The sequence below is a fragment of the Alosa sapidissima genome, chromosome 4 (assembly GCF_018492685.1).
Source record: "Alosa sapidissima isolate fAloSap1 chromosome 4, fAloSap1.pri, whole genome shotgun sequence".
NCBI classification, from domain to species: domain Eukaryota; kingdom Metazoa; phylum Chordata; class Actinopteri; order Clupeiformes; family Clupeidae; genus Alosa; species Alosa sapidissima.
Genome location: NC_055960.1, coordinates 24182148 through 24207624, shown reverse-complemented (window position 1 = coordinate 24207624; position 25477 = coordinate 24182148). Strand labels below are relative to the sequence as shown.

Here is a 25477-nt window from a genome sequence, read left to right as displayed (position 1 = left end):
TGTGTCAAGGCAATGAGATGCTTTAAAAGACAAACAGCTAAATCAATATTGCCAAGTCCAAGATTTGCACTGCTTCCCCAGTCACAAACTTTAGAGACATAATGCAAGTCTTAAAGTATGTTTTAATTGCCCAGCTGTGAACAAAGTGTAGAATTAATTGACAGTATTGTAATGATGCATCCATTCAGAGTTTAAATGCAGAAAGACAAGCATACAAATGACCTTTGATGAGGGCAACTACATCCATCTTGTGTATACCCATAAATGCTATATGGCTTCTTTCTCTATATAGAAAAAAATGAGAATTAAAAACAGCTGTATATACATATACATACATATTTACACCAGATTTATCATGTTGAGTGATTTCATATTGATTTTAAAAGGGTTACCGAACAGCAGTAAAGTACAACATGGTATCCTTACAGAGCACCAGGACTTAGATGACAAGATGACTTAGAAAGAGATAAAAGCATAAAACATAAGCGAGGAGGCAAAAGTAAATACAAAAGAGCAACAAGAGTACCTTTTCATGTCAAAAAAGGAAATATGCAGTCCACTTATGTGTTCTGAAATTAGAAATGTGTCAATGAGACAGAGCAAACAAGGATCCAGTATAAAGATAAACAAGACAATCAGGATGAGCCTTTATCAGAAACAGTCTCAGGCTCGGCAGACTTTTCAGTGTCCTTTGAAGCTTCAGATCTGACTTCTTTCTTGTCGTCTCTACGCTCTTTGCTTTTGCTTCTCTCTCGTCTGTCTCTGTCTTTGTCCCTGTCTCTCTCTCTGTCCCGATCACGGTCTCGTTCACGCTCTCTTCCTCGGTCACGGTCCTTCCCCCGATCTCTCTCTCTGCTCCGTGACCTCTCTCGCCGTCTGTCCCGTTCGCGGTCACGCTCACGGTCCCTATCTCGGTCCCGTTCTCGGTCCCGGTCTCTGTTTTTGGCCCGGTCTCGGTCGTGATCCCTGCGTTCAGGCTCTCGCTCTCGGTCGTGATCCCTGCGTTCAGGCTCTCGGTCTCGGTCGTGATCCCTGCGTTCAGGCTCTCTCTCTCTGCCTCTCTCTCGGCCCCTTTCACGCTCCCGCTCTCTTTCTCTCTCCTTGTCATGCTCTCTCCTCTTGTCTGCATCTCTTTCCGGTTCCTTGTGCCTCTCTCCTTCCCTTCCTCTCTCCCTGCTCCGGTCCCCCTCCCGCTCTCTCTCTCTCCCGCGATCCCACTCACGCTCTCGGCTCCAGCGCTTGGGGCCTTGGCCCCTGTCCCACTGCCTGCCTGCGTGGGGACCCTCCCTCTCCCGCTCCCTCCTGCGGTCTTCAGAGAGATCCCGCTGCCTCTCTTCAGATAGCCGGTCACGGTGGCCACCTTCAAACCTGGGCTCTCTGCTGGGCCTCTCTCGTGGCTCGGAGTCATCCCGGGTGGAACTGCTCCTTCTCCTGAGTTCTGGTGAGTGCCTGCGCCAGTGGTCATCCCGGTGGGGCTCTGGGCTATGCCCTCCCATGCGACCCGGTAATGGAATAGGACCCTCGGGAGGAGTAGGCAGCAGAGGTCCTGTGTGTCTGACTGGTCTTATGTCGCTGGAGCTGTTGTCAAAGTGATACCTTGGTGGACCTCCTGAACCGCTCTCTGGAAAGTGCATGGCTGGGCTTGCACCTCTAGGCCCACCAAACTGTGGCGCTGGACCCCTGTGGCCTGGGAAGTCTTGAGGAGGGCCCCTTTGGTCTTCAAAAGATCCCCTTCGGAGTGGCGAGGGGGCTCGGGAGCCCCGGAACTGACCTGGAGGGGGGAATCGTTGGCCTGGCCCCTCCCCAGCAGGAGGAGGACCTCTGCGTCCATCGTACGCATTAGGTGGGGGTCCTCTGTAAGGAGGGCCTTGAGAAGGAGCTTGGTTTTCTCGGTATGGGGGTGGTTGGCCTTGATGTTGGTCCATACCCGACTGGTAGGACCCCCCACCGTCATTGTCATACTGGTCGCCTGGGGCTCTCGGCATATCCCTCATGGAGTTAGAGGAGCTGTGGTCACCGCCAATGTGGTGAGGGGGTGGTGGGCCTCGTGGTCCACTGAAGTGGGCTGGAGGTGGTGCTCGGTTCTCAAAGTGACCTGGTGGAGGGCCAGAGAAGGGCAGCGGAGGCCCTCTGGGTCCGGAGAAGTTGAACGGAGGTGGAGGGGGACCACCGAACCTGGGTGGCATCATGCCGTTCTGTCCATCATAGGGAGGAGGAGGGGCATGCCCTTCCATAAACTGACCAGGGGGTGGCCCTCTAGGCCCCATGTGATGTGGAGGTATATTGCTATCAAACATCTGGTGAGGGGGACCTCTTGGGCCTACAGGAGGTGGGAATGGAGGTGGGGGACCTCTTGGAGCAATCATAGCTTGTGGTGGAGGGCCTCTTGGGCCATCAAATTGCTGTTGGGAACCTCCCCACTGGTTGGAGAAAGGTGGATATCCATCACCCTGCACAGGGGGAGGACCTTGCATGGGTGGGGGCACCTGCATTGGAGGTGGACCACCCATTGTGGGATGTGGGCCTTGCATTGATGGAGGGCCCTGCATTGCTGGGGGAACATGCATGGGTAGGGGTACTTGAATAGGTGGCGGCCCTTGCATTGGTGGCATGCCACGAATTGGAGGGGGCCCAACTGGAGGTTGGAAGGACATGGGTGGTGGAACATCCTGCGGGCCTCTGTTGTAGTCGGCTTGGGTGCTGGGTATTGGCAAGTGGGACATATGTGGTGTATGAGTGTCCATACTGGATGAGCAGCCTTGATTCATATCCTGTGAGAAATTAGCCAGGCTGGTAATTGACTGCACAGGGTTGCTCTCAGAAGACACTAAGGGTGGTGACTGAGTAGAGGTAACTTCAGCTATTTTTTCTAGACTTGCGTTAACCTCCTTCAAAATGCTTGCAGAGTTTGGCCAAAGGCTAAAGCTGTTGCTGTTCTCTGGGTCAGTCGCGGAGGTAATGACCTCACTGGATATCACAGCTGACTCTGCAGGCATGTAATCTTCCACCATTTCGGGTTCTATCTTCTCACCCAGTAAGGGAATCGATATCTCTGTACTGTCAGTTTCAAGGAAAGGTAGTGATTCACTCTTGACTTCCTCTAGTGGTGTCTGTGCAGTATCTGTTTCTTGTGGAGAAATCTGTGGAGGTGTTGCCTCGGCAATAGGGACAGGAGCAGATGCCTGAGGGGGTGACTCCTCTTTGTCAACAGATTCAGTGGTTGACCTTCGACCTGCTGCCGCTTGCCTGGGGTCCCTGCTCTGCCTAGGGTCTCGTCTTTGGTTGATAACAGGAACAGTTGACGGCTTTCCTACTAGCTCCTCCATTTTTTTACCAAGCTGGAGCAACTGGCTGCTGGACAGTAATGATTTTGTAGGTTGGGAAATCAGTGAGCCTGGAACAGAGGTGAGCAATGCCTCCTGCTCCTCCAACTGACGCTTTTGATCTTTAATCTGTTTATTGAGACTGTCCAGAATTCCTGTGGTATTGCCTCCGCCTTCAACACGCACCTCATCAAAAATGGAGTCGTCCTCAGGGTCGTAGGCCACATCATCCACTTCTGAGTTACCAGTAGTTTCTGCAGGCTTTGCTACCTCTTGGTGTTTAACAGTTGAAGGAACTTTCTCAGCTGTGTAGCCCATACTGGGGTCATACTCCTCTTCAGGGTCATAAGGCCGGTCATCTTCATACTCGTCAGCATTCTCTTTCTTCTGGCCAAACTGTTGGACTATTGGGTCTAACAGGGGCACTGCGGACATGGTGACTTCAGTCGAATGTGGGTCTGATGGAGACATGGAGGCCTCTGAATCCTGCTTCTTCTTGCCAAACAATGTTTTCAGGATGGTCTGAAGAGGTGTGGCAGAGGAACCGGGCACAGATGGGGAGTCTGTGCCTGTAGTGGTAGAAGCAGCAGCACTGCTGGAGGTTCCTGCTTTGACTGAGGAGAGGAGAGCGAGGACATTGGTGGCAGCCATCTCAGAGCTGCTCAATGGGGGTGGAGTGCCGGGGGGAGTGGTACTGATCATGGCGTCCAGGCTGTGCCGGGAGGCTTTGTCCTGTTTCACATCAGCCTTGGTCAAAAGCTTAGGCAGGCCAGTGTCATCAGGGTCTCTGGTTGTTTTGGAGCGCTTCTCCTCCCCTTCCAGAGGCGCACCAGCTCTCTTCTTGTCCTTCTGGCAAATCACAAGGCCTAGCAAAAGGTTGGGTCGAGCTGGCTCCAGTCCTAAAATGAAGACAAAAGGTCAAGATTAGATTTTAGAGATTGATTAAAGATAAGTAGTCAAATCAAAGTACATCACAAAAATAATATATGAATATCAACTAAAATATAATCCAACGACTCGTGCAACATATTAAGTCCTGATAATATCTAACTTGAATGCAGTTTTATAGATACAGTGAGATGAGAGCTAGTTCAAACAAACAAAAAACAGAAAAAAACTACATTTAAGACTTTCAATATACACAGATTACTTTCACAAGAAACACCCCACTTCTTGTGAATGAATGCATGAGTTAATGCTGAGTTAATGCTGCCCACCAAGAATATTTAGCAAAGAGCAACACACTTTTTTTTTATAGTAATGAGAATAATACATCAAGTGAAGTTCAATTCAGTTCAATGGAGGCATCCATAATTAAAAAAAAAAAACACTGAACAGTTTTAAAGAGTCTTTATGCTTGACGAGAAGACCCTTCTTGGCTTCATGTGAAGTTTGGGTTTATACAAGTCCATAACATTCTTGCAAATTACATTTAGCAAGTGTGTGTCAGTGCTCATTCATATTTTCAGTGTGATGGAATCCTCTTCTTTTGATGTTCAGATGGCAAAATGTGAACAGGATCACTTCCAGCATGGAAACTGCATCCATTTTCTCCAGGGTACTTCAAGATGGAAGCTTCATGTGACTTACCGTGGCTGCAACTCAAAACTTTCAGCTGGACTTCAGTCCAGTGGGGGCAGTAGAGTCTAAGCATTCAACCACACAACTTGGATATATTTTTTCTGCATGTTTCAACTACACTGTCCTACTAACACTGACAAACTCTCACCTCACAGCATAATCAGATTTAATTACACTTCCTTATTGACCACCACCTCTATACATATCTGTACCTGATAGGAAAAACATGCTTTGTCCAACGTATCAGTCAATGAGGCTCATTTCTACCTAATATAGGCTCACCATTACAAATAGGATCTTGCAATGGATGGAAGATTATATAAACAAAAGGCTGAGACTGATCACATCTAGAACAGCATCCACGTGAGATGCAACATGTTTTATTAAAGTTTACTTATGATACAGGGTATTACAGGCAAGATACAGACAGTGTGAACAAGAAACAGGAAAACACAGAAAAGTTCCCAATTACATAAAGACACTTTGTTGTGAATGAACAAGCTCTGATCTCACACAAACCTTCTGATTCACTATACTTACCGTCTGCATTCTTCTACAAAGGGATAGAAATTTAGATTTGGATCATTGTGTGGTCATCATTATACAGATGATAGATTCTTTCCTTGTTTATGCTTACCTGGCCCATCGAAGGGTAACAGTTTGGAAGGCAGGGGGTCCTTTGAACTCAGCGGGATGAGGTAGAGGTCTTTGATGCGCCGGTTGTTGTTTGCGACCACGCCAAAGCGCTTGCGGCTGCTGAAATAAGAAAAGAGGGACACGTACGCCACCTCTTCCTCTTCCGTGGCGGGATGGAAGCGGATAAGACACAGCTCCTGAAATCAAACAGAAGGGGATATAAACATAGTTGTGATTCCTGTATAGTTAACAACTAACCAACAGCCCTATTGCTTGAGCTTGTAGTATTGTTGCCTTTTCATACCTTTGAGAGGGAGGTCTTCAGTTTGCCCACATAGTCCCAAACTGTATGTGGGGAGATTCTGCCTCCAATATGGATGGTGTCTGGCAAATCCTGAGGGATAAAAGGGTCACCGAGTATTTACAAAACTTGGTGATGATGGTTAAAAATATTTGCACATCTTCACATATCTGCATCTTCATTTATATTTATTTAAAAAAATACACCAACCTCCTTGAGATGCTCAAATGAGCCTGAGACCAGGTATGCCTTGGTGACAAACTTAGCCACTGTGTGCATGTTGATGAACCCTTTCCACATCATTTCCTGTCCAGACAGGAAGAGTGCTGTTTCACCTTCCGGAGGGGGGTGGGTGTCGGCACTATAGAGAAATATTAATTAATAACATGCATTTACAGATACCCCTCAGCTACCGTGGACAATTACCATGACTCACAAAATAAGACTGATCTTCGACTCTGTTAATATTTATTACTACAATAATTAATTTAATTACTAGAGACATTGCTATTACTGTAACTCAATGGGTTTTCTGAGCACCTTGGAGCTGCCGCTTTGGGCATCGATCTGGGGATTGATGGTGGGGGTGCCGGTGGCATTGGAAGAGGCCCCTTGACTTCTGGAGTTGCTGGTATTACCGGCTCAGCCACAGGAGCGGGCATAACCACCTCTAGCATGGGCTGCGTCACAGTGATGCCAGAGCGATGGCTCGCCATGCGTGGGTCCCTGCGGGTAATCGTTACGGACGAGACGGCCGGGGTGACCACTGGCATTGGGGCAACAAGTGGCATACTGGTGCTGACATCCTCCATGGGCATCGGGTAATCGGTGACCGGCACCTCGCTGCCAGCCTGGTGGGTGAATGTGCCCTCTGAGGAAGATAGTCTGGAGGTGCGTGGGTCTGGTTTGGCCTTGACTGGCTCTGGCTTCTTGGGGATAGACATCTTGGGCTTCTTGGAAGTGGGTTCATCATCTGCCGATTTCTGACCTGCAGGGGGTGGGTGGTTTTGGGGACATTACCAAGACTAGTGAGGTTTTAACAACAACAACAACAACTTGCATTTATATAGCTTTATCAAGGCACCCAAAGTGCTTTACAGTGAAGGGGGAACTTCACTAACCACCACCATTTCAGAATAGAGCGGACATTCTTGTGTGGAACAGAGACATTGTAACTCTAACACATCATTACGGGGCAGCTGTGGCCTACTGGTCAGGGATTCAGGCTTGAAACCGAAGGGTTGCCGGTTCGATCCTCGACTAGTAGGAAAAATGTGTGCGGGGAAAGTGGTTGAGCACTGCTCTACCATGCCCACATCCACGACTGAAGTGCCCTTGAGCAAGGCACCTAACCCCTCACTGCTCCCCGAGCGCCGCTGTAGCAGACAGCTTACTGCTCCGGGTTAGTTTGTTACTTCACCTCACTGTGTGTTCACTGTGTTCTGTTCACTGTGTGTGTTTCACTAATTCACGGAAGGGAAAAATGCAGAGATCGAATTTTCCTCATGGGATCAAAGGAGTATCTATACTTAAATACATACATGCAATTCATGCCAAAACTGTGAAATTCTTCATTGTGTAACCATGGAGGTTTCATTAAATGTCTCATTTGTTTTCACCAATGCAAGAGGCAAAATGCAATGGTAGCTCAATTAAAAAACTAACACATATACACCCATGAAGAAGAATCACATTACTGTGCTGAATTGAATATTATTTCCTTTGTCACTCCGTTTCACATCATCATCCATCTTTACCAGTGCAAATCTTGCAGTTGAGGTCGAATAGGTGAGCCCTGTGTTCGGCTGTGGTGTCCTTGAGCATTTTGCTGAAGATGTCGGGCATCACACTGCTGGCCTTCCCTGCAGAAGAGGAACCTGGGGTCGAGGCAGGAGGAGGATGACTCTCTTCCTGTTCCTGAAAATGGAGCAAACACACACACAGGGTATACATTTCTGTCCATTAGACAACACTTCCTCTACTAACTCTTAATAACTACCCATGCATAACTTAGTGCGACAAAGCAGAGATTTGGACAGGAAAAGTAAAGACAGAAATTGCAAGAGATGCTCAAGGGGACAGACTACCCAGTCAAAACTAACTGCAAGGGGCAGAGAGATAAGAATTGTATTTTAAAGCAGAGGAGTTCAGAGCCAACCCATTTGGAAAAAGCTGATAAAGTCATTAATTTTCTTTTTTACATATGTTGTTGTATTGCATTGTATACAATAACAGTGTGTTGACATGTAATTGTGCCCCCTTTCATTTCATTTTTATGGCCTACTTTGTATGTTAAAAGGCATTTCAGTATGCGAGTAATGCACATGACAAGTGTGATTCCCATTATGGTCTTACAGAGCTTTTCCCTATGGGTAGCAGTGAACCACAAAAGTGAGCACAAAAAGGTGAATAAGAGGTGATCGAGTGAAGGAAAGAGAGGAAAGGAGGAAGCCACCACTTACTGCCCCTGAAGCCATGCGAGCTGTCGCAGAGCTGGCAGGAATACATACATCTCCTTCTGACGTGGGCGGCGCCTCCTCCATATCAACATCAGGTGGCGCTGTGTCCTGTTTGTGACCTGGCTTGGTCGACCCCGTGTGACTCCTCCCACCCTCCTGAGGAAGTCAAAACCAATGAACCCAACTCTGCTGCTTATCAGTTTAAAGTAAATGGATAACTTCATCGACTGATTGACTGCCAGCATTCACCACTTCACAACGACAATTCCAACTGAGCTCTGCTAGTATAAATGAGGATGTTATAATCTTATGCATAGGTGTCAATTATGTCAATGTCAGGAGACTGAGGTCATTGATTCTGATCAAATAGGTCCAAACTGAGGACACCAGGACAAGATACACTGACACATCATTTTAACAGGTTATTTGAAGCAGTTTCAGAAATGACCCCCACAACATTACAAATCATTCAGACAGCCAGCTCAAATCTTAAAAGCGGCATAAGGTGTCAGTGCGTGTATGTTAGTAAACAGCGGTTACCTCAGTGTTTTCTGCTTTCCTCCAGCCAGAGGTCTCTTTGGAGAGCAGCTCCTCTGGTGTCAGTCTCACCAGCCTGAAGGGACTAACCTCATTACCAATCACCCGATAGAACAGTCCCTGCAACGCACACACACAAACAATCAATTCAAATGACTAAGAGGAAGAACGCCTATGGTCCAGACAGACTCTATAGGTGCAGTCTAGGGTGAAGAGAAGTCTAAATAAACAGCCCACAACCACATACAATACACAACATTACACATTAAGCACTGTGTTTGTGTGTGCGTGTGTAGTGGACAAACCTTGTTCTTTGGGTCCTTCAGGTTGAACATGAGTGATCTGTACTTGTTCTTGTATCTGCTGTCAGTATTCATGTAGAGGTTGAACATCTCCTTCTCAATGGAGACGGCTAGTTTCCCCACCTCACTCTCCGACATGGACAAGTCATCACTGTCACTTACCCTTTAATTAAGCAAACAATAATCAAAGGTAATTTAGTCAAAGTTTAATGAGTGTTCTTGGTTTATTTCTGCCTAAATTCCAACAAAATTGATTCCAAAAAAAATAAATACCTTCAAGCACATTTTAAGTGATTGACACTTATTGATATCTTACAGTGAGCTACTCTTTTTTTTTTTTTTACCTTTGAAGTGTTAAATTGACATCTAATCACATCTTGCACTGAGTTACTCGTATGATTTACTTGTGAGTGGGAGAGCAAACACTTGCCTTTTGTAGAGGATATCTGTGAGGGAGCGCCTGATGTTCTGCCTCATCTGGTTGTTAGGGGGCGGTGGGGGCGGAGCTGCCGAGGTGGGTGGATGGGACGTCTTGGATGCAGGAAGCTGGCTAGGGGGCGCAGAGGTGGATGATGTTGGGGGGTTCTTGGAGGCGGAAGACAACGTGGACCCGGAACCAGAACTGGAACCTTCCTTTTGCTGGCCCTGCTGATGAGGCTGCTTCTTGGGGATGACAAAAGTGCTCTTGGCCACGCGCAGAGCCCCGGTGACGTGATGGCGGGAGCCAGGCGGGCCAGAAGGGGCAAGGGTGGGCACGGCTGGGGGTGGCGGACCCGGCTTTTTGGACTTAGAGGGCTTGATTGGGGTCGGAGGTTGTTTTTTGGCCTCTTTGACCGCGCTGGGTGGAGGGGCTGATGCTTTGCCTTTGGGGCCAGGCTTGGTGCCTTTAGCGCCGGGGGACTTCTTCTGTCCTTTGGGGGACACGGAGGGTGGGGCAGGCTTCTTCTCAGCTGGGACGGGCTCCTTGTCACTCTGCTCCTCTTCACTCGCCTTCTCCTCCTTTCCTGCAGCTAAAAAGACAAAAACAGACACATCACCTAACTGAAGAGCATTCACAAACAACTCAATAAAGGGGACCAGTCATTCTCAAATGTTGAGCAGTACACAAACACTGCCCAGTCATGTCTTGAGAACGTGGATCTCACATAGCATGTCATTGCGCAACGCAACTTGCAATTCCTAAATTCACAAATAACCTATACAGATAAATTCATGATGGGAATAATCTGTGAAATAAATGGGGTACATTTTAAGCTGAGCAGGGGTTTTCCACATTAAAACAAACTATGATTCCCTTCTGTGCCTTGCCTTCAGTATTTGTTGTCACACAACAGGAATAAGAAGCCTTTATAGAAAAGAAAATAAAGTCAAAGATCTGAAAGAAAAAAAATAAGACAACATTTTGCTTGCAGTAGTGTTTATTTAATTATGGCCTGACTACATTTTCTAAATCACTGGTGACTAGAAGCAGTTTCTACTAGGTTTACAAATACAAAGAAATATAAAACAATTTATAGGAACTTGTGGTTTTGAACTGTGACTTTGTGGTTATGAAAACTGACTTTGACCCTCAAGAGTAACCATCTCCTACACCATAGGAAGAGGCTACAAAAGCAGCAACCAAAAAAGTCAAATCTCAATTATTGTAGAATTTTAAGATAAATCTGACAAAATGTCAAGATGGGGATATCCCAACACAACAGCTCAATGTTAACATATTTTTATATGTACTGTCCATGTCAGAAACTGTAACAAAGAATTCTATACAAATTCTGCTGCCTTTTATGCTGTTGTTTCATGACAGTTTTTGCTTTAAAAACAAGTGCTTGTATAAACTACTGAATCAACTACACTGAAACCACGGTCATACCTAGACACTGAGATCATTCTGTCACTAGTGCTTGTATAAACTGCTGTTGAATCAACTACATTGAATCCATTGTCATATCCACACACCAATAATAGTCATTCAATATTATCTCTACAGTTCAATTATCTTTGAGCAAGGGGAGGTACCCGGCACACATCACCATCTCAGTGACTTCAAAAATGTTTAGACAGACAGCTATGATAACCAACCATTATTTAAAAAACTGATTGTGAACAAGAGAATTCCACAGTTTATCGAGACTTGCAAAAGTCAACAGGTTTGGTCATGATTAGCATCTCAATCACCATGCAAATTAGGGTGATATTGTTATCAATTCTTCATTTCCTGCATCACAAAAATGCATTTTAAACAAAGATAATTCCTTCTGTGCCACCTACTACAGGCTTAACAATCAGTTCTTTCTATATAGAAATGAACAATGGCAAAGCACATCAAATTTCAGGCCACATTGCTGTTCCCACCTTGAGATCAAATTCTAAAATATTGTACTGAGTTCAATGATTCAGCAACATCTCCTGTACTTTTATAGGTCCTTGTACACACAAGCAACCATCTGATTGATTAGAAATGGGAGTCAAAGGTGCTTTTCAAGGTGCTAATTTGCCTTGTGTCCTTAGCATGGTTCACTATGGCATGTATATCAACACACCTTCCTGAATCTTTAGTCGAAACAGCATGACAACCCTTCCCATTCACAGTAAATCTAATGAATAATTCATAGTATTGTAAAGATCTATTTTTAAAAGCATTACAAGGTAGGACTACGTCAATATTGCTCTACTATTCTATCATAAACCAACCTGAATTGACTATGATAGGTCATTCTGATCAGGAATTGAACTATGTAGCAGTGGGAGTCATAGCTTATAAGACTCCTTATAGTCATTTGGATAATAGGCACAAACATACTGCACATGGCAAGAAATATCACCTGCCTGTTTGTGTAAAATCCCAGACAAAACATATATTCTTCTTATCTTTAAAACATTCCCTGTATGCAGACACAGACGCAGGTTTATGCAATCTGCTCCCATAAAATTGTATGCATCTGTGTGGTTTGTGGGGTGGAAGGGGTGGGTCTGGGGTGGAGAAGCCTCTGAATCTTCAGAATCTTGCACTGTTGTCTTCCGTGCTTCGGGGGACATGGCGCCTCTGCTGATTCTCACGGCTGGCGCTGGCAGCTGCCGGCTCTGGACTCTTCTTCTTCCTCCACTGGCTTCTGATCTGATGCATCAGCTGGATCCGTATGGCTTTAATTCCCCTGCGTGTGTGCCGAGGCTCCCGTGTCAGGCGGTAGGTGCACAGTAGAGGGCAGAGCAACGCAACAGGCCAGACTTTTTTTTTTTCTCCCCAAAGTGTCAGTCGACAATAAGACTTCTCTCAAAACTCAGGCACAGCCAGCAAAATGTGGTATCTGTAATATCACTTTATTTTTTTGTTTTTGCTTTTTTTTTGTAAAAAAAGAGCCATTTATCCTTCAGAGGGAATAAAAAAGGATTTATGGTGCACTGCATGCAGTTAAATAGAATTACATAATACTGTCAAGCTGCAGTCTACGCTAACTTTGGAAATGTGCATTCCTGGAGCCTTCTGCCAGGGCCTGAAACTAGTGCAAAGTGTGACAGAAAGCACTGCTAACCTTATGGAGAATAAGCCACTGACACCTACCTTTCAGTGAGCAACATGGCACATAGAGTCCCCTGTTCAACTCCAGTACTGCCCAGAATAGTATGTAGAGAACATGCTGGATCCAAAGAAATAGGTTGCAACTCCAAACCACCCCCAGACAAACAGATACAAACAAGTATTCTCAGACAGACACAAACACATACACTCTCATTCATGCACAATCACATTTCAAGGCAAGGCACATCAATATCCTGTTTCATTTAAAGGACCTAAAAACTACAACATTTTTCTGTCACTGTAAAAAAACAGACTGTTGTGATACAGCCCTCATTCATATGAAATCAATATGACTTACATATTTATACCTGGTATGGGTACTTACCAACTTCAGACATCATAAGACCTCTGCAAATACCTCACAGAGGTATATAAGAACATGTCATATTCAGACACAGCATTGGCTGTGCTATATGCAACAAGCATATTTTTTACCTGGTCTATTTTTACATTACGAACCTGATCAAGAGTAACCTCTCAGTTTTCATTAAAAAAAAATTCATAGATTTCATCGGTTCACCTTTCAGACTAGTCACTAATAAGAAAGGAGAGATGGAGGGTAAATTAAGTGTGAAAGACCTTCAAAGAGATACATACACGATTTGTTTAACACAGATGGTGCAACGGGTGCAGTCTTTTCTGGCGTTACGGCATTGTAATTATGATCGCTGGACCAGGACGACATGGCGGCTGGTGGTGGGTGCTCCTCGGCGTTTGAGTCTTCTTCGTCGTCACCGCCGCTGGCTGCGTCACTGTCGCTGCCGGCGTCTTCGCCCTCGCGCTCGTCGCCTGATGCGTCTGCGGACTTCCCGCCTGCCTTCTTCTCTGTCTTCTGTACAAACATGAAGACAGGGAAGAAATCAGTGTGAAGGTATGGATTTGTGTTTTAGGTGCAGATATACATTGATTCCTAATCTGCGTAGCATCCGATAAGACTGGCCAACACCCTGCATATCTCTGCATGTTTTTTTTTGTTTTTTAAAATGATTAACTTCTACAATGGATGGACACAAACAATTTACAATGGCCAGCCATGCACTGAGAATTTTCAGCATTTATCTATGTACTCATTTTCCATAACTTTACATATTTTTAAAGTGTAGATCAAGGTATGGTTATGAATAGAACTATTACACAGTATTAAGAGAACTCATGGCAAATGTTACACTAAAATGACATGTTGTGGGGTGAAAAAGCTTTGTTCTTAAACAGAAACCGTCCAGGATGTGACGCACTATACCTCACATATCTCTGGAAGTGAAAGAGCTGTAACACAGTTACACAAACACTATACAATTTTCAATATGCAATAATTGTACCTTAAAATTGTGCCCTTCCATGATGTGGACAAAAGAGCCTTCATGAATCATTAATATATATATTAATTTAAAATATATAACTTAAATGGAGTATCCATAACAGTTACACAAACCCTATACAATTTTCAACCGGTCATTATTGTCCCTTACATTTTTGAACTTACAATGACTACACTCTTCCATGACTTGGACAAAAGGCCCAAGATGAATAATTAAATTTAAAATAATCTCAATGGACCATTTGGTCAAAAAAAGAATTATTGTAATTTCCAGAGTTCCTATTCCCACCATTTCCACCTCTTTCAATGATCTTTAAATCACATATCAAGTATTTACATACACATAAAAAATGCACTACCATGCACTTCACAACTCTTAACAGCGTAAGCGGGAGCTCTACTGTTGTTCTGATCTGACGAGGGCTGCAGGCAAAGTCCTGTTTTACCTTGGGCCTGGGCTTTGTGCCCGTCTTCTTCTGCCCCTTGGCCTTCTCCTTCTGCTTGGGCTCCTTGGGGTCGGTGATGGACTTCATGGCGGCTGCCGCGTGTCTCAGGATGCAGTCATTCCCGCAGTACACCGAGTCCGGCAGCGCGTTCCGCTCACAGCCCGGCCCGATGCATTTTGGGAGATTCGAGGACGCCGTCTCAACGGCCTGCTACATGTGGAAATGCAGAAGTCCAGGAATTCTCAATACAAACCATGTACACAGGACTGACTAACAATAAGAACAGGCTCCTGTTGCTAGCTTCTAAAGGTCGGCTTTTGAAATTTAGACAGTTTCATATTTTAACTTCAACTTTTAACACTTCATAACTCATTATCACAGTCTTAACCATACATTTTAAAGTTAATATCTTAAGTCTTCTATAGACCCTTTCAACAATAAAAACAAAAACAATGCTTAAACGTTCTATTTGGGCCCCAATCGACTTCCTCTGCATTAAGATAACATATGGAATGTTAAAAAGGAAGTCTTGTGGGGCCAACTATGATGCTGATAATGGAACTCTTGAAAGGGTCCATATATCATTTAAAACATGCACTGAAGCATTTAGAGTGTATGCATACACATACAAGCTTGTCTGACTCATATCTACGGTAGAGCTCTGGATTCAGATTGTATTACAACACTGCAATTTGAGATGTGTTTTTACAAAAGTGCACAGAAGGACAGACACTTCCTCCACTGGATGAGTCAGCTGCATTCCACACTTTAAAATTTGATTTGCATTAGACAATACAGATCTGCTTCCCCCAAGCTGCCAAGATATCATTTATAAATATATCCATTTGCATAGGCTTTTGCAAAAAATGCATCGAGACACAATGTGAAAAATATGCAGCATTATGAGTGATTTTACAATAGTGATCATCCAATGTACTAAAACAACCATCGTGTTTTCAAAGGTGCAAGTCAGTTGACTGAACATGTATTAATACATGTAATACTTTTTTAATTCTGTGTCTAAAAAAATAAAATAGAGTTCTGAACACGTTTTAGAGTAATATATCCTTCATGCAGTAAATAACATATTGCAAAGTATACAAAACAAAAACCTTCTCCAGGGTTTTTGCACTTCAATTGTTCAAAAGTCCAAATGACCACATGGTTCTCGCAACTCCAACCTCTAATCAGGTCTAGTCTTCACTCCAGAAGCATGTGTGTGAATTTAGATTCAATTTCTGCCAGGCTCTCTGGTTAATCCTTGAGTTGACAATGTGAGTGTCGTTTACCACCACTGCTTGGCAACAATACTGCACCCAGTAAGGGCGTTTCAATGAACTAAAGAGCTGACGGCTGTGGCTGATAGTGAGTGGCGTCTCCCTCTACACACACCCATCAAATATGAATGCAGTGTTAATAGAGATGACATTCAAAATATAGTCTGCACACCTGAAGTGTGCACACAGATGTAATGCTTTTGAGACTTTGCTTTTAATTCACTCAAGGGACTTGCCATTAATCAGGTGACCGCTTCATTGCATACAGTGTCCCAGCCCTGATACAAACACAGGTACAGGTATATGGCAGGTACAAGACCGGTTGTAACATTACCATTACAAACCTATTGTAGGATGAGGATTCATGTAAAAAGCATCCTTACCACTCTCCCTTACACTGTAAATATGCAAACTAACATGAACACTAAAATGACTTGTTCCTCAAATCTGACACCACTGATTATATGAAAAATAAAAAGCTGACACATGACAACGATATCTAAATATGCTGAAGGAAACATAAGCTGTTAAATAACTGCCTCCGACTGTACTTATCACTTCTATACGTACCGGCTGGAAAATCTTGATTTTCTTCTTCCCACTGGGGTTAGTGGCCTTCTCTATTCTGCCTTTGATTCCCAGGTCGTCGCCTGCCTTTTCTTCAGCCATCTGACTGCTGGGGGTGGACGGGCTCTGCTCGGCACGCTTGAACTGCGGGCCACTCCGGCGACCGTTCTCCGTGGAGACGGATGACGGGACGGCCAAGGAGCGTGGGGTATGGGCTTTGCTGCCGTTGCAGTTGGGGCAGATGTAGTCCTCCCCGTTGCGCTCCATCAGCCGGCCGCGGGCCTCTGTGATGCCCACGCAGTCGCCGTGGAACCACTCCTCGCAGCGGTCGCAGCAGATCATGAACCTGAGTGGACATGACCAACAAAAAAAACAACAAAAAAAACATGAAGGTAAACAGGACAGGACGCACAAACACACACACACAGAGAAGAGATGTGAACTTTCAAATCCCATATATACAGGACGACAAACAAATCGGAGTGTGCACACTCATCAAGTAGACACCAGCAGAGGAGCAGCAATCTCACTCTCACTTATATCCATTCAGAAAAGGCATTTAACTAACAAACCTTGACAAAATGCACCTCATCCAAGGCAGCAAAATCAAGGCAAGGCCTGATATACAGATATAGTATACATATCTATTCAAAAATGTAAGGAACCACTTTAATCAAAACACTGGATAGGTACCCTGCCATTGTTCGATTTTGCAGGTAAAACTGATTTTGCAAGAACTGTCAGAGGTTTTTTGAATGTAGTTTAAGAATTGAGAATAGGGTTTTTTTTAAAATTTTTTTTATTGTTTTTTTCGCAATTATGAAAAACTAAGTGTACCCTTAATTACATATACACTCACTGGCTACTTTATTAGGTACAATTGTTAAACTGCTCATTTACATAAACATCTAATCAGCCAATAAAATGGCAGCAACTCAATGCATTTAGGCATGCAGACAGGACGTGACCAGAGTGCATCTTCCAAAGGCTGTTTGAAGCAGGAAAACCCGCCATGTCACAAAGCTCAAATAACCTCAAACTGGTTTCTTGAACATGACAATGAGTTCGCTGTACTCAAAAGGCCTCCACAATCACCAGATGTCAATATAATAGAGCACCTTTGGAAGGGGGAACAGGAGATTCACATCATGGAGGCGCAGCTCACAAATCTGCAGCAACTGTGTCTGTTGCGGTGATGTCAATATAGACCAAAACCTCTGAGGAACAATTCTCGCACCATGCTGAATCTGCGCCACGAAGAATTACTTACAAGGTACTTACAAGGTGTACCTAATCAGGTTGTCGGTGAGTGTATTCATATGGCCTATTTGGCTCAGCATTAGAGAAAGAAACAATACTGAAGATTGCCATTAAAAGGAGCCTAGTACAGACACAAAAGCAGAACTTGAGTAATGACGGCAATTTGCCACTATAATTTAGTAACGATGCATACTTAACAACTTGCAAAAGGTTTGCTATGAGAAACTCTAGATGGCTTACCTCTTGTTGTGCTTCTGCCTACAGATGCAGTAAAGAGCATTTGGGTCATATCCCTCATCGTTTGAGCCGCCATCTTCAGATGATGAAGATGATGACGACGACGACGACGACGAGGAATCATCGTCGTCATCATCGTCCCCTTTGCGAGCCTTGGCATCTCTTTTGGAGGGAGTGGAGTCCTTACATGCTCTGGCTGGATTCCTACTGGGCCTGCGGCTCGTGTCCTCCGGCTTAGTCTTGCTCTCCTCTTCCTCGTCTTCCGTCTTCTCCTCCTCTTTCTTTACCTCCGTCTGTTCCAAGTCTGTCTGCTCGTCTTGTGATGGGGCGACGGCTTCGACTGCGTCAATGGTGACTTCCGGCTTCTTCTCCTCCTTCTCCTCTACTTTCGGAGCGTCCTGAGCACCGTCTGCTGCCTCATCCTCAGAGCTTGCCTCATCTTCGCTGGCTCCTTCTTCCTCCGCCTCTTCCTCCTGCTTGGCTTTGGTGCTTCGCGTCTGCCGCCGACGCCCCCCTCTCCTCACCGCCCTCTTCCTCTTCCTCTCGGGGGAGGCCGTCTTGCTCCCGGATGTTTTGACCTCGGCGCTTCCGTCGAAGCTCGCCTCTGAGGCCGTCTCTGCGTCCGTGGGGGTTTGAGAAGGAGGGTCGCCGCCGCCGCCACCGGCGCCGCCGTCCAGGTTGGCCGGAGCGCTTCGTCGTCCGGCTCCACCACGGCCCCTCTTGGCTGTGAGCAGGAACTCTTCCAACTTGTCGGTACGTTTGGCCTGCCGACCGCTGCGCCTCACCGGCCCCTCGGCCGGCGACGTTGCTGCTTCGCCCGGCATCTCGCGCTTGGCGATGGTGGTCCGCCTGAAGCCCCAGGTCTTCTTGAATTCGTTGCTGGCAGGAGTGGCTACTGGCTCGGCTGGTTTCCCGGGTGACTCGTCTAGCTTCTCCTCGTCACCACCATTATCTCCTGCCTGTGCCTCCTTGCCTTCCTGCTCGTCTTTATTGTTGTTGGTAACGGTTACTATGAGAAGTGGAGAAGGGTAAAAAAAATAAAATAAAAAAAAAACAGGTTAGGGATTCAGAGAAATTACTAAGCGGCACTTTCCTGGGCAATGGTGATTGAGGGGGTAGGACACATGAAAAGCAAGGGAGGGAGACAAACACACAAACACAAATGATTACAGAGGGTTGCACAGCCAGCTTTAAATCAGGGCGATTTAAAGGTAGATGAGAGCGATTTAAGAGTAGATGAACCAGGCATCCCATGAGCGGTATGCCAAGCAGGTTGTGATGGGAGCCAGAAACACAATTCAGCAGCTGCCACATTAATTTGTTTTGATTAATCCGCCATGCCTCTCAAGCACACGTACCACATTGAGCAGCAGCTCCTTTCTTAAAATAAAAGACTCTAGCCCAGTCCAGCCGGGGGTCCAGCATTGCAGCCAAAAGTACGATCAGGCCCTCACCAGCACTGAGTTAGCTTATGGGCAGGGTCAAGAACTGTAGTACCCATTAAGCTCCCACCTTCATTTTTTTATTTACCCTAAAACCCACTTTATGCCACTCATGAAATAATAGATACTTTATTGATCCCCAAGGGGAAATTCAAATAATTATCATCATTTAAAGATTTTTGTAAGGCAAAATTAGATGGACGACATCTCAGCAGTGCCCCCACTGAAGCCAATGTCTTGCCACATTAAAGAAAACAAAGCCTGGTTAGCTTAATAGGTACTTGGTGATTGCCTGGGACTGCGAGTACCTTGCGAGCTGCTCTCGGCAGGCTCTTGGGTGGCCCCTTGCCCAGAGGATAGAGGCAGCCCTGGGCCAGTGCTGTCCTCCATAGCTGGAGTCTCTCACTGCCCTCAGACACAAAGTCTACAGGCGAGAGAGACAAGCACAGCACACAGACGGGAGTTACTCTAGTAGAACACACTTGGCCGGCTTCATATCAAGTCTGAGGCTCAGTCGTTTCAACGATATTCGGTTTAATTACTTAACTTCGTTATATAATGTTTTACGCATGTCCGAATCTAGCTGTAAGTAAAGATTAGCTTGGAAATTAAGACACACTAAATGTCTCATGAAATGTTCTATTCAGGAAATCCAGGCATTAGTCTCAATTCACACTTGTTTCCTTGGCAACAATCAATAGAAAAGTGCAGGTTATGTTTGTAGTGTGGCTTTAAATGGTGTGTTCAGCTCAGTTGGAATGTCTAAATCACCAGACAGATTTTTTTCAAGACTGATTAAAACTATTATTTACCATTTCTCTCATAACTATACCTTACCATAAGGGCAAGACAGGTGCCAAATGCTTTTCATTTAAGACCAAACATCTACTACTTTTTGGGCCCAATTTCCAGCTACTACTATCAAAAGTCAAGTCTATCTATGCATCCTCTCTCAGAAATCTGTCTCATGGGCTGCGTTCAGGATCAAATGCATTAACAATAAATGGCGATTACACATAAGAAGGTACTACCAACATGCATACAAATTCTCTTTACCTAAATTTTATTTTTATAATGGCTAGAAGAACATACAAAAATCAGACCTTTTTGTTTGTCAATTGACACAAAAAGCTTGTATTTGCATGCAATGAATGAACCACAAATGATGCACGTTCTACAACAAAGCCCAAGGCTTCATTCTGAAAAGGGCACTTTAACAGACCATTAACTGGTATACAGATCAACAGTTGAGTAATATGATTCCTGAACAAACTGAAATTCATACTAAAGTTGAGCCTTCTGTGGTAGTATCAAATTGCATTAGGCCTAATATTAACACATTTTCAGCCTGCCCACTGACTAAGTGAACAGATCAGTGACACTCAACATTACCTGCTTCTGTAAGGCCGCTGGCACTGTAGTCTTGAGAATTACTCTCTGTTTACAACAGCAGTGCACCAACACATCACTGCACAAAACTGTAGGAAAAGAACAGAACATGAAATCAGATAAAGGAACAAGTGAACCAGCAACAGACAAACGCTAACTTTCACATGCCGACATTTACACTAAGATGAAATTGGCAACAGGCTTACACTGGGCATAATGGCAAAATATCAGGCACAAAATCAGATAAACTAATTCAGTGGTTGCTTAAACATGCTCAAGAATGTGTCAGTCACTGAAGGCAAAGTCTAGCACAACATTAGTGAGCGTTTACTATTAAGTGAGAGAAAAGAGATGACATTCTTGAGAGAAACATCTAGTTTACTATTAAGTCTGACTTCATTAACTGAAAACATTTCTCCAGAAGCAATCTTAAGGGGCAGAATGTGATGGGGAAAACCTCTTTTGTCGGTTTAAATGTTGGCGCTGCACCACAAACACTAGGCCTACTTATCTTACAAGCCACCATAATTTTCATTTCAGTCATATAACAACACGTATTGTAAAGAATTACATAATATTCTTTCTGCTAAAGGTTATTTAGGACTATAAATGCGAAAACTTAGATAACAACATAAACATATTATGCACTGATGCAGGTCCATATAGGTATAAGTAGAAGACATTTGTATTGGGTGAGCCATAGCCTACTGGTGGTTTTAAGTTTGGTAGATGCACATGGTCTATATTTATCTGAAAGTCATGCTACTGTTGCACCTGTTCATGGTAGTGGGGCAGTGCCAAAAAAATAGGCAAAGCATTATCCAACTACTATGCTAATCAACTAGCGACTAAAAGGTGCTTGAATGAAGCTTTTCTATGACCACGCTGATACCATGTTGGGATTAATGGCTGCCGCCTGCCTAGTTCAAAAAGTTACTGAATCACACAATTACATTGGTAAAATATAATCTCCAAACCTACACTAATCTGCTTACTGTACTGAGTCAACATGACACTTCTCTATCAACAGAAGTCATTTTTCATCAATACTGACAAATTATTAGAACACACTCCAAAACATAACAATAAAACTGCATCAATAATAACATGAATCAACTTTGAACCAAACAATGGGGAATGAACTTTCTTATGACTCCATTTTATTTTCACATACGATTCTCACCGAAAAAAGGTTAATATTCTGAATTATATAATGCTCATTTGCACTACGCATCTTTTCTTTGTGTGAATTGATCCGTACATAAATGGATTTACCACCACTTGCCATCACCCAAGTAGCTTTTGCAGATTTGTAGATTAACTTATAAAGAGCTAAAATATGGTAGTCTTATGAGCTGTTAAAGAATAGACATCAAAATCCGGTCGCCTCCCAGAAAGCAAGAGACATTCACAAACATGTCAAATCCAACCCCAATGAACCACTGTTAACGGACACCACTAGATGGAGCCTTGACGGTATTTGAGCTCCCTCCATTTTGGAACAAGCCGACACACACTGATGTTCTATTATCTACATGTACAACTCGAGAAACAAAACAAAAAACGTTGGATGTGAATATGCAAAGACTTAAGAGTTGGTGTACTTAACAACGTTTTGCTTTGCCAAAATAAAGAATGTGCACTGTCGGTCACGGTAGAGTGCCACGCGAGGAGGGAAAAGGACATGCAGTTGCAACTCAACTAGGCCAAGATTCGGGTTAGCTACAGTAGCTATCCATACGCAGGCATTTGTATCAGTCTTCTTGATTATAATCTTAGTCCCACCCGAATGGACATAATTAACCTCGTAGGTGGCACTCACATCACCAGTCAGTCCGCAGTAGAATCAAGCGATTTACTACTGTCATTTAGCAGTAGTAATAGGACAGCATTTGCTGCTATGCTAAGTTTTTTTTCTTCTTTTTTTTCCCGTATTTGCAAGGCAACCCCACGAAAACACGTCATTGTACATATCAAGTAACGTTCAGATAAATCAATAACATGCTAATGCGTCTAACAAATAATTATGCATAACGTTACATAGCTGTACTACTGAAGCCCCCCGCTTCACTACGTTAAATTGTAGAGAAATGACCCCATAATTGCACCTGATACCAGTCAAGGACAGCAGCGTTAACGTTAGCTATTGGGCTCGGCATGTGGTCAGGACGAAACTGGCAAGCAACGTAAGCGCGAGGCCAAGCTAGCGACGCCTCGGTGTAACAACCTCTATGGTAACAACATCAGAATAACGGTTAGTGTGTAGAAGCTAGGTGTTGACAATGTCGTTTCCCTCCTATAACAATTTGAACTCAAGGTCAGGTAAAGTTGCACAATGCCACTTCATACCTTCACGTTAACGTTAGCTAACTATTAGCCTGACAAACGTTGTTGCCAAGCGGAAAACAACAACAAACGACCATCATCATTAACAAGTTAGAGTTAAATGTTAAATATTTAATATTAATCTACTTTGACGCTATTTAGCGGACCTCAGAGAAAGTAGAGAATACATGTTGTTTTCACGTGCACTGCCGTTAATGCGCCATCAAATGGAAATGTAATCAAAGGTTAACGTTAGTATTCAAGAATCGTTGATGTTAGCATGTCACGTTAGCCAAGCATGGAACGAACGGGCGTATCCTAACGTTATCTTGCTTCCGAGACCATGTAACGTTACGTTGATTTAATTTTGTGATATTAATTATGTTTTAAGTCCATTTTGACCTAAAATATATATTTGAAAATAACCCGCTAATAGAACAACATGCAAAGTAGCACTAGCGTTAAGCGAGTTCAGTGTAGGGGACGTAACGTTAGTTCTAACGTTAACATTTCAACGTTAGTTCTAGATAGAGTTAACGTTAACATAGCAGTCTTCAACCAAGTATAATGTCCAGAAACAAGGGCATGCACATTAATGGTAGGCTAATCTCACGTGGAATAGATATTACCGTTCCAAATCCTAAAATAACTGACATAAAAAGTTAGCTACATCGCCTTAGCTAACTCGATTTACGTAGCCTGCTATGGCTCCAAATCGACATCATGGCGTTCCTAGGTAGAAGCTAGCTTAACGTAGCCAGAAAGGTTACACCAGAGTAAGCTGCGCACATTCTGTGAACACTGATACAAAATATTGAAGGTGTACAAAAGTAAACACGTTCTGTTTGTGCATGTACACAGCAACATATTCTTTACTCACTTGTTGACCACGTTCTCGTTCTGGATATTTGGTCAGTCTTCCATTTTCTCTTCATGTAATGGCTAGTAGACATGCTAGTAGACGGGCTCTGATAGAATTGATTGGCGCAGCGCGTGAACTGATGACAAACACAGCATGTACATTTTAGCGCCACTTCAGGCTGGGAGGGACAATTGCCTACTGTTAACACTGCAACAGTTAAAAGGTATTATATCCATCAGACAACTGTGGGTACCCACACTAGTTCTGCAGATATCAAGCCTAGCCTATATAGGCCCATATATATCATAAGCTTAAACATCAGTAAACAAACCATTCAGTTTATTTCCTTATATTAGATTTCCAATTTCTAAATATACAATCAAAGAGTTGGTTTGATGCAATAGATAGATAGATACATTCACTAACAGCAGAAAGTAATTAAAAGTATATAATATAAAAAAACACAACTAAGCAATAAGGACAGTAGAAGATAAATATATACTAATACTAAATATACTAAAAATATACAAATTATACTAAATAACACAATTCTAAAAAAACAGTATCCACATAGTGGGTGATTAATCAAAGATATGCTTGCAATGACTGAGGCAGGGACTGAGCCTGTGATTCTCTGTGTATAGGTAAGGTAAGGTGCTCTGTGTGAATGAGTGTCATGTGATGGTGCAAATGAGTAAGTCAAACAGTGCAAGAATAAAGTCTATATATCTATATTTATAACTATATTAAGGAAGGTATAAGTGTGGTCACAGTTCGGCTGTGGCATGGAGGGAGGGGTTGTGCATATGTGCTAATAGCACGCAAACAGTGAGGCAGAAGACAGTGGTAAAAAGTGGCTAGTGGACAGACAGTTCAAGACATGGAGGTGGTGAAGAGGCAGACAGACTATGCGGAGAAGTCTATTTCTCCTCTTCCCTTAATATATAAGTGAAGCATTGAACAGTTCAATGGCCCTGGGGACGAATGACTTCCTCAGTCTGTCTGTTGTGCAAGGCAGTGAGCGAAGTCTCAGTGGTTTGAGGGGTGCATTGCTGCTACCAATCATAGACATGTAGCCCCTAAGTATGTCTTTACTGAATCAGATTTTGAATTTTAGGTTGCAGAATGGTCTTTCTCATGGAATGTTGCTAAATTTTGGGTCATGGAGGGCTGCTAGAAGTTTTGGATTGATATGTTCTGAGGGCCTGGCCCATTATCAGTCAAGGACCTTTGAAATCATACTTGCCAGCCTTATGCCCTTTCTCTCTCTCAGCAAAGATTATTGTCTTGAGCTCCATGGAAATATGAGAATGAACCAGTATTCCCCAGCAATCATGGCATCCACCCTGGATGTATGTAGCCTAATGTAGTGACAACCAAAGGACACAACCTCTCCACTACCTGTCAGGCCTATTTTCAAACTAGCACGCTTTAATATCAACACCCATTTATCACACACTTGCAGCTGGACCACTCAAGAGATAATAAAAAAAAAAAAACACCTGGCAACCGCCTCCACTAGCTACATAATATGATGTCTGCTGACTATGATGAATGTCCTGCTAACAATGCTTGCTAAGTTGTTTCCTCACAGAGATCTTCCAGTTGCCAGGCCTAGTAGATAATATAATATGTGGA

The 25477-nt window shown here is 43.9% G+C and overlaps 1 protein-coding gene across 6 annotated transcripts; it reads right to left on the bottom strand.

Moving 5' to 3' along the window:
• Positions 1 to 102: 102 nt before the first annotated feature.
• On the bottom strand, positions 103 to 24001 carry LOC121707321 (death-inducer obliterator 1-like). Of its 6 annotated transcripts, none has more exons than XM_042089794.1 (17): positions 23858 to 24001; positions 20656 to 20741; positions 19572 to 19687; positions 17825 to 18830; positions 16328 to 16670; positions 14481 to 14690; positions 13314 to 13548; positions 9570 to 10149; positions 9143 to 9302; positions 8841 to 8957; positions 8304 to 8456; positions 7599 to 7758; positions 6382 to 6829; positions 6052 to 6202; positions 5845 to 5934; positions 5542 to 5737; positions 103 to 4222 (listed from the first exon to the last, which is right to left on the bottom strand). In XM_042089794.1, the coding sequence occupies exons 3-17, from the start codon at positions 19651 to 19653 to the stop codon at positions 636 to 638; spliced, it is 7518 nt and encodes a 2505-aa protein (XP_041945728.1). In that variant the 5' UTR covers positions 19654 to 19687; positions 20656 to 20741; positions 23858 to 24001; the 3' UTR covers positions 103 to 635. The 6 variants fall into 6 exon arrangements, with proteins under 6 accessions (XP_041945728.1, XP_041945730.1, XP_041945729.1 ...); XM_042089796.1 differs by having other exon boundaries at positions 8352 to 8456; XM_042089795.1 differs by having other exon boundaries at positions 14481 to 14687.
• Between the last annotated feature and the right edge of the window lie 1476 nt (positions 24002 to 25477).